Raw genomic sequence first — 14,035 nt, 5'->3', positions numbered from 1 at the left:
ATAAACATATAAAAGATACAGATAATTAACATTACGAAGGCTATTTTTTATTGATTGTAATAAAGCATTTGCTCTAGTGAACCAGAAAAATATCTAAGAGATTCATTTCGAAACTTTCTATCCAATTATCTGATTCTACTGTATGTTGGATATAACAAAAGTGTTTGTAGACTTAGGTGAGTCTAAAGAAGACATATCATTATGTCCAATTATCATACTTACTTATTTGTTATATGAATTTTGTTGATGTTTGTATTAAAGGTATACGTAATAGAGTTGCATGAATGGTAACAAGGAATATCACAATGTAAACCATCCTCTTCTTCTAATGCTAACATAGTGCCATTTATAAAGTCTCGTGGTGCTATTGCTGTCCATTTTACTGAAATTATAAAATACTACGATAAGACTACAACAATGATTTTCTTGGTTCCTTTCATAAAAATTAATCTATTGAAGACAACAACCAGCTATATTTTGTACATATAATTTATATAATTAATTCTTAAAACGTGACAACACTTTAGCTTCATAATATACTCCAAAGGAGCATTACACCTTTTACACAGTGATCCTAATATTTTTACAAATAGATACTAAAATTTTAATTCCAAAGGAGGTAGATGACTGACTGATTTTCTGACATACATTCTCGTTTGAGCCCAAAATACAAAGGAATATTAAATTTAAAAAAATTTTATTTAAAAAAATCATTTATAAAAGTTATATTAATATAGAAACCCTATTGGGCTACATCACAGAACGTTTTTCGGAACAACTATTCCATCATAAGTGCTACTTATCTGGATTTACATGTTTGAAGCCACTAAATATATCGGTAAAAACCCTTTAAATGTAGTTAGATTAACTTTGAATTACATCTTTGATATTAAAAAACTAAGATGTTTAAGTTATAAACGGAATTAACTCTGAGGTAGGGCTCCACTGGGGTCCTCAACTGGGGGTAACTGAGGTGCTATTCATAAGTCCTCATGGACACTTCGTCTAAGAACTAGCAACCCCAGCGGAGTTCTACGTTACCATGTGATCAATTCCGTTTATTACTTAAACATCCTAGTTTTTTAATATTAAAGATGTAATTCAAAGTTAATCTAACTACATTTAAGGGGGTTTTGCACATGTATTTAGTGGCTTCAAATATGTAAATCCATGTAGCGCTGATGATGGAATAGTTAATCTGAAAATGTTCTGTGATGTAGCCCGATAAGGTTTTTTTCATATTAATATACCTTTTATAGGAATAGGAAGAGGAATATATAGTAATTTTTTTAATAAAAATTTTTTGTGGATCATGGTATACAGTCAACTACAAAAATTCAGTTTCGTTGTGAATATTAAACTTGTTTTAAAATACGAACAAAATAGTAAGTATTGTAATAGTGCCGGAGATTAAGGAGTTAAGATAATTTATTAGTGTGTATTAAATAAGCTTTATGCTATAGCATAATCTTCAGTCAGCATAATACCATTTCAGATAAATTAGAGATAAGGTCTAGGAAAATCACCCATTGGTATTCTACTATAATCTGTTTTACGAGGTGATCTTAAACTTACATTTTTCTCTAATTATATAAGCACATGATAACATCTCTTCAGTTCCCCAGTGCTGTTATTGTTATCAACAGTCACTTCATAAGTTCATGAATATCTTTTATTTTAAATGTTTTATTATGTCTAGCTACATAACTTTTCACTCATAAACTTCATAGTATTCTAGCGAGATTAAATAAAACGAGCGGTTCGAATTTATATAAATATATTTTTTTATAAGTTTACAGTTCGGTACTCTGTTATCCACTCACTCTACTCCTAACATCGTTACCTATATATACCAAAAAGTATTATTCTTGAATCTTCTGGGGTAGTCCCACCTCTAATTCGTCTCATCGAAAGCGCATCGAAGACGGGCGATATTGAAATGCCAATTCTTGCGTTTTCTAGATTTATCCTTCTACGAATTATGACGTATCGGAGATGGGCTATTTCGTTACACTGCTCCTCTCTTAGATCTGAGCGTCTCGATCAGCAACTCCAGAGGTAGGCCCAGGATGGCGGAATCTACAGAGCTCTCCAGCTTTGCATGAACCCCTCAAGAAGAAATAACAGTCTACAGACTTTAAAGGACACGATCTCTTCGGGTTAATACAACACACAGTAATTCGTACGCCGGTTTCTCGGAAGATCACTTCAAGCATGCTTCTGACAATTTTCCAATCCAGATTTTCTAGTACATGGCCTATCTTGGGTAAGGCCAAATTCTTGATGTCATAATTGCACACGATTTTCTTCAAATTAGTTAGAGCACGCCATATATCCTCGCAGCTTGCCCTGTCTGTATACGACTTCCTGGTCGCCATATACAGCAAAGATCGAGAACCGTCTTCTAATCTCAGTACTCGTCCAACTATAGGCTGCTGGTTTTTTAACTCGTCCAAACGACTGAACTTCCTATAGAATGCAGATGAGATTCCTTTAGTCATCTCAAGATCTTGGGCAACACAGTGGGCCAGAGAGATGTTATGCGGAACACTAAAAAGATCCTGCTGAACTTCTGTCGTCACGCCGAATCTAGCACTCTTTCTGTCTGCGTAATTTGACATAAATTCAATAAAGCTTGGTCGCCGGTCATCTTTGATCTCATGTTGAAGGGTTCGTGCTTCTTCTGTTTTATTGGAGTCAGCATATGGTGCAAGACGATTTATGTGAACTACTTTTGGTTTACCTTTCGGCAACTTCTTAATTCGGTATATTACGTCATTTATTCTCTTTTTAATTTCATACGGACCTTCCCATTGTCTTTGCAGTTTGGAAGACAAGCCTCGACGACGTTGTGGATTATAAAGCCAAACAAGATCACCTACTTCATAGCTTTCATTCTTGCATCAAGAATTATATTGATCTTTCATTCTGTCACTGGCTAACTGGATGTGTTGTTGGGCAAGTTCATGAATGTTATTCATTCTTAGCTTCAGGCGGTCGACATAATCTTCATTTGCAACATGTTCTTCGGAAGGTCTGCAGCCAAACTCTAGGTCGCAGGGCAAACGAACATCACGACCTAACATAAGGCAGGCTGGAGTCTGGCCTGTAGTTTCATTCACGGCCGAGCGGTATGCCATTAAGAATAAATGAATGTGCTGGTCCCAATCTCTTTGATGTTTTGATACAACTTTGGACAGGTGTTTACCCATCGTTCGGTTCATCCTCTCGACCATTCCATCTGATTGAGGATGCAGGGGTGTCGTTCTGGTCTTATTGACACCAATTAATTTACAAACGTTTTGGAAAAGGTTTGACTCGAAGTTTCGCCCTTGATCGGAGTGGATCTTCAAAATAACACCAAATCGGCTGAACAAGTACCTCTGCAACGGTAGCAGCTTCTTGATTTGGTATCGCGTAGGCCTCAGTCCATTTCGTAAAATAATCCATAGCTACCAGGATATATTTATTTCCATCATTCGTCTCTGGAAGTGGACCTGCAATGTCGATTGCTACTCTTTCCATAGGACTACCAACATTGTACTGTTTCATGGGTGCCATCTTTTTACCAACTGGACCATTACTGGTTGCACACAGTTCACATTTCCGGCACCATCTTCTTACATCATCTTTACAGTTCACACAATAGAACCGTTCTCGAACCTTTTGCAAAGTCTTCGTAATACCAAAGTATCCACCTGATGCACCGCCATGCAACTGACGCAATACTTCTGACACTTTACTTTTAAGTACAATCAACTGAATCTTAGTTTCTGTACCATCATCGTTCTCAAAGGTTCTATACAGAAGATCATCTTTCAGCACTAGGCAATTCCATTGGCTCCAGTAAAACTTGACTTCGGTACTACATGCACTAATGTCTTGCCAAGAAGGTCTTTCACTTCGACGCATCCAATCCAATACTCTTTTTATACATGGATCATCTGCTTGAGCGCCTTGTAGCTGTTGAGGCTGCCATTGATCATTAATGACGGTGGTTCGTCTCACGGGGCAAAGTCGTCCTTCTAATTCAAGACAATGATTACGATTTGCACTGTATGACCGTCTTGACTGAGCCTCAGCATTTGAATGACTTTTTCCAGCCCAGTTTTCGAACTGTTCTAGCTTTCTTACTGTTGTATTATTTTCATGCAATTTACGATGAATGTGACCTACGTCATTACCATTCCAACATCTGGGTTCACGTCTCTTCGGCATCATGTTACGAACTACTTTCCGTACGATTTCCTCCACACGTTTATCGTTTTGTACGTCTCTCTCTTCAGAGAGAGCATCTACAGCAATTTCTTCCAATATGTTGTCTGGTGCCTCTGGATAAACCAACAGCGCTATACGAGCAACATCTGCTTCAAATTCTTGCAAACTCTCACTGGCTCGTTGGATTCTACTTCTTATTTGTACTTTGTAGACTTGTTGTAGATGGGCATCTCCGCAACGTTTGTCTAGTCAAGTGAACAAGGTCTGGAAACATTTTTCTTGACCGTTAGGAATCGATCTTAGGATATCCGCAGCATCACCTCGTAAAGCAGCAGTCAAGGAAACAGCTTTTTCTTGTTCTGTCCAATGATTGGCTGTCGCAATAGATTCAAATTGTCTAAGGTATATGGACCAAGACGACTTTCCATCAAATGGTGACAATTTGAATCTCATATGATATACATACCGGATCTAAGGCTACTGTATTAACTGGTGGTAGCACTTTTGTGTTAGTTATCATGGTCTCTAATTGTTTGATCTTCTCTTCTACTTTATTTACATTTTTCTGTATCTGATCGAATGTTTTAGAGACTTCTTCAAATTTCTTATTGTTCTGAATACATACTTCGTCGAATCTTCTAGAAACCTTTTCGAGTTTCTCGTCGTTTTGTCTAGCTACTTCTTCAATCATTTGAGACGTTTTATCGAATCTTTTGGAAACATTCTCGATTTTTGCATCAATTATTTTAGTTAAAACGGCTTCTTCTGCTGATTGAAACTGGAATGTCTCTGGGTCGTCTCCATTCTTGTTGAGAACAGTCTTCAGTCGTTCTTGGAGTATCTTCTTGGACCCGCTACAGTCTTCATCACGTTCTTCTAGTTGCTCGCGCAACTGTTTTACTGAAAGTTCTACTAGCAGCATCTTTGGTCAGACACACACGTACTTTTTAAATGTTCTTTCGTACAAAGTTCAGTACCGAACTACTGCATATTCCCGACGAACAATACTTTTCAAAAGTTCAAAAGTCTTTTTCAAAAATCACTGCTGAATTTATTTTTTTTTTAATCTCACACCGTGACACCAACTGTAGCGAGATTAAATAAAACGAGCGGTTCGAATTTATATAAATATATTTATTTATAAGTTTACAGTTCGGTACTCTGTTATCAACTCACTCTACTCCTAACATCGTTACATATATATACCAAAAAGCATTATTCTCAAATCTTCTGGGGTAGTCCCACCTCTAATTCGTCTCATCGAAAGCGCATCGAAGACGGGCGGTATTGAAATGCCAATTCTTGCGTTTTCTAGATTTATCCTTCTACGAATTATGACGTATCGGAGATGGGCTATTTCGTTACAGTATTTATATCACAGTGAAATGAATAAGTAATATGAGACCTGCAGGACTGTACTATATACTATAACTTATGACCTGAAGCTATATTTAAATTTTCTCTTTTTGCGTATCATCACACCAAATTATTATAATATATATTTTTTTATTACATATAATAAGTTTCTAATGTATTATTTTTTTCAAGAGGCTGATAAAAGTAGATATTAATCAAGCAAGACCACTTGCATTGTCTATAGCAATTACAGCATTTTTTAACCAATTTGACTATAATTTGTATAAAATGTCATTTTAATATACTTAAGACATCTGCAGTCATTTCTTCTTGATAGTCTTTAGTTGTAAACCACATATATATATATATATATATATATATATATATATATATATATATATATATATATATATATATATGTATATATATATATATATATATATATGTATATATATATATATATATATATATATATATAGAAAAGAAATTTAATCTTTGCAGATTAGTTAAATAGTAAACTCTTAAATATTGGGGAAATCTGCAAGAAATACTCTAATGTGTATCAATTGTTTCGCCGAACGTTTTCGCCAAAGAGAATTAATTTGGCTTCTTCAGGGCTGAAAGAGAATAAATTATAATTAGCTACCATATATTATCTATTAAAACATTATTGATCTTACCGTAACTTAGAATTGTAGAGTTAGAATATTAAAAAACTTTGCTAGTAACATAGTGGTGTTTTTTGTTACTATGTGCAAAAAAAGTTTTTTATAAGAATTGAAATGTATGGTAGCTTCGAACTTGACACGTAAAGGCTTACCCAAGGTTAATCGAAAAACCCAATGCAACTACATTTAAAAGGAGGTAATTCTTTGAAATGTCGGCAATAACTAAATTTTGATTTTAAATAGTTAAAAGTGAGGTTCTGTTTAAGCCAGAACGCAAGCGCTGACAACTTCATTATAATTGGTATGAATCTTTATGTCGTTAAGGTTCATTGGTAAAAAACGAATAAATTTAAATCCCAGTAAAGGGAAATATTATTTTGATTTTCTTTATTTAATTATATTATTGTTCATGTATTATTGAATCTTATTGAGACGTATCTAAGAAAAGCAAGGGAATGTTATATATTTTTTGTTAATGAAAATTAATTATAAAGGTATGTTAGTTGTTAATGGATATATCAGTCAAATTAGTAATCTGTGATATAGTATTGTTCTTGGTATCTGATTTAAGTAACAGGTGGTATATATCGCTTAGATTCTTGATGTCACTCTTAACATTAATGGAGAAATCGTTAAGAAAAATATAGGACATTTCAATGAACTCTCTTTTAGATTTATTGTTCTCACGGTGGAGAATTGTGGTGTTGGTATAGTCCATGAGATGACCAGTGGAATGGACATGTTTGGCTAATGCACAACGGTCAGGGTGAAGTCGAGAATCACTTTTGTGTAATGTAATACGTGATTTCAATAATTGAGATGTTTGACCGATGTAGGAATTGTTGCAAGAGAGACATGGAATGTTGTAGACAATATTACTAAGCCTATCTATGGGAGTCTTATCTTTTATCTTAGAATAAAGATTATTAATTGTACAATTAATAATCTTTATTCTAAGATAAAAGATAAGACTCCCATAGATAGGCTTAGTAATATTGTCTACAACATTCCATGTCTCTCTTGCAACAATTCCTACATCGGTCAAACATCTCAATTATTGAAATCACGTATTACATTACACAAAAGTGATTCTCGACTTCACCCTGACCGTTGTGCATTAGCCAAACATGTCCATTCCACTGGTCATCTCATGGACTATACCAACACCACAATTCTCCACCGTGAGAACAATAAATCTAAAAGAGAGTTCATTGAAATGTCCTATATTTTTCTTAACGATTTCTCCATTAATGTTAAGAGTGACATCAAGAATCTAAGCGATATATACCACCTGTTACTTAAATCAGATACCAAGAACAATACTATATCACAGATTACTAATTTGACTGATATATCCATTAACAACTAACATACCTTTATAATTAATTTTCATTAACAAAAAATATATAACATTCCCTTGCTTTTCTTAGATACGTCTCAATAAGATTCAATAATACATGAACAATAATATAATTAAATAAAGAAAATCAAAATAATATTTCCCTTTACTGGGATTTAAATTTATTCGTTTTTTACCAATGAACCTTAACGACATAAAGATTCATACCAATTATAATGAAGTTGTCAGCGCTTGCGTTCTGGCTTAAACAGAACCTCACTTTTAACTATTTAAAATCAAAATTTAGTTATTGCCGACATTTCAAAGAATTACCTCCTTTTAAATGTAGTTGCATTGGGTTTTTCGATTAACCTTGGGTAAGCCTTTACGTGTCAAGTTCGAAGCTACCATACATTTCAATTCTTATAAAAAACTTTTTTTGCACATAGTAACAAAAAACACCACTATGTTACTAGCAAAGTTTTTTAATATTCTAACTCTACAATTCTAAGTTACGGTAAGATCAATAATGTTTTAATAGATAATATATGGTAGCTAATTATAATTTATTCTCTTTCAGCCCTGAAGAAGCCAAATTAATTCTCTTTGGCGAAAACGTTCGGCGAAACAATTGATACACATTAGAGTATTTCTTGCAGATTTCCCCAATATTTAAGAGTTTACTATATATATATATATATATATATATATATATATATATATATATATAATCAAATCTTAACTGTCTTTCCTTTTATTTCGGTATACTCTTTATGAGTACTAGAAACTAATTCGCTAAGGATTTTTGCTTAATTAAGGAGATATGTTGTGGAATTCAATTTTAGATTCCCCATGTCTCTAATAATTACATCTTTATCAACGTCTGTTTTGCCTTGCAATTCTTAGAAGGCACAGATTAAAGCAGAAATCTTAATTTGGTTTCGACAATTAGAAATCTTCGGATTTTGTTTCGTGATTTATCATCAGATGTCGCTATTGCGTCCATATCGAAGCCATTTTAGTGTTGCTTCTACTACGACAGGAAAGATTGTTTTCACTTTCAGAGCGTTTGTGAATAGAAGAGCTCCGAACTCTCAGAGCCGCTCCGAAGATTCCTTTTAGGATGAAATACGTATAAGCGGATACACAAACGCACTGTGCGTGAAATCAAATCTTAACTGTCTTTCCTTATATATATATATATATATATATATATATATATATATATATATATATATATTGTTATGATGTATTGTTTGTTTGAATGATGAGCAATGAGTATTTTTAATAATATATAGGGTTTTTATCGCGGTTCTCAAAGAATTAGTTTGTAAGTACTTTTTTAAATTATCTTTATTAGATCTACTATGAAACACACATATATATCTAAACTAGCTAATGTAAATTTAAAATAAACTATCTTTAAATTGAAATTCTTATGAAACTAATTAAATTCTATAGACAATGTAAATTTAAACAAACTATCTTCAAAATTGAAATTGTTATGACACTATCTAAATTATATTAACAAAATTTTTGTACCTTTCTGTCACTGAATGCCTAAATGAACTGTTTTCCACTATATAGATTATAATCATCACCCAAATGTCTTCTTCTCAGCTTCGGTTATCCTTGTTTTTATGAAATTACTTTTTCCAATTATCAGCTTCCACCAATTTAAGATATTTTTCTTCACAGCATTTATAAACCACCAAGCAAACCAGCAAACAGCATTTATATTTATTCTTCTTTTCAATATACCAATATCCAACCAATATTCTTCTAATATACTTTTTTAATCTTCAATAATTATTTGTGTGCATTAACAAATATATGCATAATTTTTAATCTTCAATATTTTCTTTATACTGTTTCTTATCTTGATTTAACTCACTATATTGAACAAGTATAACTGATTGACTGACTCTAACTAATTTTCATACTAAAAAACTGGCCATCACTGTAACTCATAACTGATCTTCATAGTAAACTGAATGGACTTTCTTACTAAACTTTCTGACTGACCTCTTGAATCCAAATCACCGGGTATTTATATCTTTTTGGATGTTCCAGAATCATCTGGTAAGAAATCATGTTCGATTTGTTCCATTAAACACATGTCTGAATTTTCTGGAACAAACCATTTCGCAAACAAGGCCATCTCCGGTGATCTAGAGAATTCCATACTTTTCTATTAATAATTTTGTTGACATTTAGGCTTTTCAGATCAGAATATACACTTAAATCATTAAATTAACATTCTAATTTAATAAACTACACATTTTATTATTATAACCCCACTTATATTCGTAATAATTCTTAATTTCTATCTGTCACTTCGAGAGTATGTATATCTGGTTGCCTAATCACTCACTTAAATATATTTACAACATTAAAATACAACTTTTTACAATTATTATATGATAATTTCTTAAAAATGCCCTCACATAAATAATTTTTATTAAATTCTCTAGTATATAACTTCTTAAAATAACCAAACACTTCGATGTTGAGTGCGAGGACATTACAAGAAGAAAGAACAATGCATATAAACTGATGCATCAAAGAAGAACCCGAGAAAAAGAACAAGAATATAAAGATCTCAGAAGAGAAGAGAAGTACATCCATCGGACAAAAAAGCGAACTTATGAAAATAGAATATTGGAAGAACTTGAAGTATTAAAAAAGGAAAATCAAACAAGAAAATTCTATAAAAATTTAAATAAAGCAAGAAACGAATTTAAACCAAGGATCGGACCATGTAAGGATAAGGAGGGGCATATACTCAATACAAAAGAAGAAGTATTAAAAAGGTGGGTGGAACACTATAAAGAACTACTTACTATCGAAGTAAAAGATCCAAATCAACCACCCCTAGGAGCAAACAACAATACACCATTGGAGCCTCCATCAATTCAGGAAGTACGGGATGCAATAAAACACCTAAAAAATAATAAATCTCCAGGAAGTGATGGTATACCCGCGGAACTTATTAAATGTGGAGGTGCTACTCTGACTAATCATATATATAAAATCATACTGAGAGCCTGGAATGAGGAACAAATCCCAGAAGAGTGGTGTATTGGGATCGTTTGCCCGCTACACAAAAAGGGCGATCAATTGGAATGTAGAAACTATAGAGGAATAACCCTCCTTAATACAGCATACAAAATATATTCGAGTATTTTATATGGTCGCCTGAGTGCATATTCAGAGGAGCTTCTTGGCGAATATCAAAGTGGCTTTAGACCTGGTCGATCAACAACAAACCAGATCTTTGTGCTAAGGCAAATACTGGAAAAAACCAATGAATTCAATATCGACACATACCATCTTTTCGTAGATTTTAAATCGGCCTATGATAGTGTCCTAAGAAATAAATTGTATGAAGCCATGGATGAATTCCACTTCCCCGATAAACTGATAAGATTGGTTAAGGCTACAATGCGTAAAGTTATTTGCAAAGTCGAAATACAGGGCGAACAATCACAGGCATTTCAAACGCCGACAGGGAGATGCGCTGGCGTGTCTTCTTTTCAACATAGCTCTGGAAAAGGCGATCAGGGATGCTTAAATAGACAACAGAGGAAACATTTTTAATAAATCATCCCAAATTTTGGCATATGCAGATGATGTTGACCTAGTTGCCCGCACAACACGCAAGCTAGAAGAAATATATACCACCTTGTCAACCGCCTCAAAAAATATGGACCTGCAAGTAAATGAGGAGAAAACTAAGATAATGACATCAACACCTAACAATAGAGCCAGAAACATCGACCACCAATTCACGGTTGATAACTCTACCTTTGAAGTGGTGGACAAATTCACATACTTAGTTCACGTTATGACGGAAGAAATCAAGCGAAGAATAATCCTAACAAACAAATGCTATTTTGGACTAAGTAGACATATGAGAAGCAGAAACTTAAGCCAAAAAACAAAAGTAACCATATACAAAACCCTTATACAACCAGTGTTGACATATGGGTCGGAGACATGGACCATTTCCAAGGCAGATGAAAATCTCCTGCTTATATTTCAACGAACGATCCTGAGAAGAATATTCGGTGGCATCTGTGAAAATGTTGTTTGGAGAAGGAGGTACAACTACGAGATATATCACAGATATAAACATATGTTTGGTGGTAAAGACGTAGTATACTTTATAAAAATAGGAAGACTAAGATGGGCAGGACATCTGGCAAGATCATAGCAGAACAACGCTCCTAGAAGAATCCTTTTGTCACAACCTGTGGGAAGTAGAAGTAGGGGTAGGCCAAAACTCAGATGGAGGGATGGTGTAGATGAGGATGGTAGACAAATAGGCGCAGCAAACTGGCAACAGTTGGCAATGGATAGAACTGACTGGCGTAATAGACTTGGGAAGGTCCAGGCTCTTTTATAGGCTGTAGCACATGATGATATATATATATATATATATATATATATATATATATATATATACAAGAAATGCAGGATATTAGTGACTGTCGGTATAAACAAAACCACCAGTTTATTAGGATTACAGTCAGAAGATTGGCCGAGATGTTAGAGAAACACTCTTTTGACTTTTTGTCGAAATTTCGGCAAATATTTACAAAATATCACAATTCGTCAGTGCAACTTACTAGTTGTTGAGATTATTTAAATTAAACTTTGACACTCAACATTAATAACACAAATATATGCCCATTATTATATTTTATATTTGTGTTATTAATGTTGAGTGTCAAAGTTTATTTTAAATAATCTCAACGACTAGTAAGTTGCACTGACGAATTATGATATTGTGTAAATATTTACACAATTTTTTATACAGTGTCTTGAAAAAGGAATAAAACCATTCCGAAAGCTCGACAAAAAGTCAAAAAAGAGTGTTTCTCTAACATCTCGGCCAACCTTCTGACTGCAGCCCTAATAAACTGTTGGTTTTGTATATATATATATATATATATATATATATATATATATATATATATATATATATATTAGTATATTGTTAGACCAGAGAAATTAGCAAATAAAATTTTTATGACACTCGTTGATACAGGTATCCAACAACTGCTTTTCATAAATTTGGTGATAAAAATATGTAAAAAACAAAATATGTAAACATTAAACGTCATATTTTACTTATAAACCATATAAAAACAATGTAGGATTGCTATTAACGAAAACGGAGTATGGGGATCCAGGTACAACCGTTAACTTTACCAACTGTTCAAAGACGCACCGATCTCAGAATTTGTAAAACTACGGAAACTTCGATGGGTTGGTCATATAGTCAGAATGGAGACTGGAAGATTGCCAAAAAGGGCCCTAGATAGCAAAAAACAGGGTGCAAAACCAAAAGGCAGGCCACGGAAAAGGTGAGAGGATAAAGTGGCAGTGGATGTGCAAAATTTGCTAGACGTGAGAATCTGGAGACTGTAACAAATTTATATTTCTCCACTTTGGGCGCTACTGTAACAAATATAGTAGGCAGATCCCTTGGGACTATGTCCCTGATGTTATAAGATCTGTAGAGTAGTGTGAAGATAAGTTTGAAACTAAATTAAAATAAGAGTTGAAACTGAATGCAGTTAGGCTAGCTGGGTATGCTTGAGACTGGCCAGTTGATACTCAAGGTAGGGTTAGGCCTATTTGCATGCCCTGAGAAAACAGTAAAGAATAGAAAAGATGTATATTAACTAAGGAAATATAAGAATAACCAAAACGAACTAAGGGTAAGTACTGACAACAGGAATATATGAGAGAAGAATGATTTGGGCGCCAGGGAAGATGTTTACTGGACTCTTAGTCTAACAAACACTTCACCTAGTGACTTTATTGCTGCTGCTAACTATGTTTCTGTAACTAGATATAACTTTATTAAAAAAAAGGTTGTTTAATAAAACAGATTATTACTTATAACCCAATTTAATAATAATAAAATAGAAAAACCTGTAAACCGTAATATACAATTTAACTTAAATACCCTATCATACAAAAAACCTATTGATCCCTATTTACAATATATTTACACACTCTAATATGCTAGAAAAGTAGGAACTTTTATTATGAAGTTTTATTCATGAATTAAAACAAAATTTACTACAACCAACCTATTTATATATATTAAAACAATTATTACCCTTCCCTATATTTAACACAATGTATCAGTTCGACAATTTCTAAGTTGATTCCAATCAGATAACCTGTAAATATATTTCAATTGGTCTGTTCAGAAAGGAACAGATCCAAGATGAATCAGTGATATAATATAATAATAATATAATAATAATAATAATAATAATAATAAAAATACAAAATGGACCTTTGTGCACAAATGACCTTACAAAGTGTATTAAAATCCACCCCTACCCTGTTATTACTAATACATATATATATTTAAAATATTTAATGACACAAAAAAAATAAGCAAATGATGTTAAGAAAAAAATTGAATGTA

General features: G+C 33.2%; 1 protein-coding gene across 1 annotated transcript in view; it reads right to left on the bottom strand.

Annotated features, from left to right (window-relative positions):
• Positions 1–218: 218 nt before the first annotated feature.
• Positions 219–14,035, bottom strand: part of LOC140448981 (sodium channel protein Nach-like) — a 60,654-nt gene continuing 46,837 nt past the window's right edge. The window contains exon 7 of the mRNA XM_072542122.1: positions 219–382. Coding sequence (XP_072398223.1) covers positions 219–382 — 164 coding nt within the window. The remainder of the gene's footprint in view (positions 383–14,035) is intronic.

The sequence above is a fragment of the Diabrotica undecimpunctata genome, chromosome 8, assembly GCF_040954645.1.
Source record: "Diabrotica undecimpunctata isolate CICGRU chromosome 8, icDiaUnde3, whole genome shotgun sequence".
NCBI classification, from domain to species: domain Eukaryota; kingdom Metazoa; phylum Arthropoda; class Insecta; order Coleoptera; family Chrysomelidae; genus Diabrotica; species Diabrotica undecimpunctata.
Note: the sequence above shows the minus strand (reverse complement) of the source record. Positions and strands in the feature narration are given on the sequence as shown.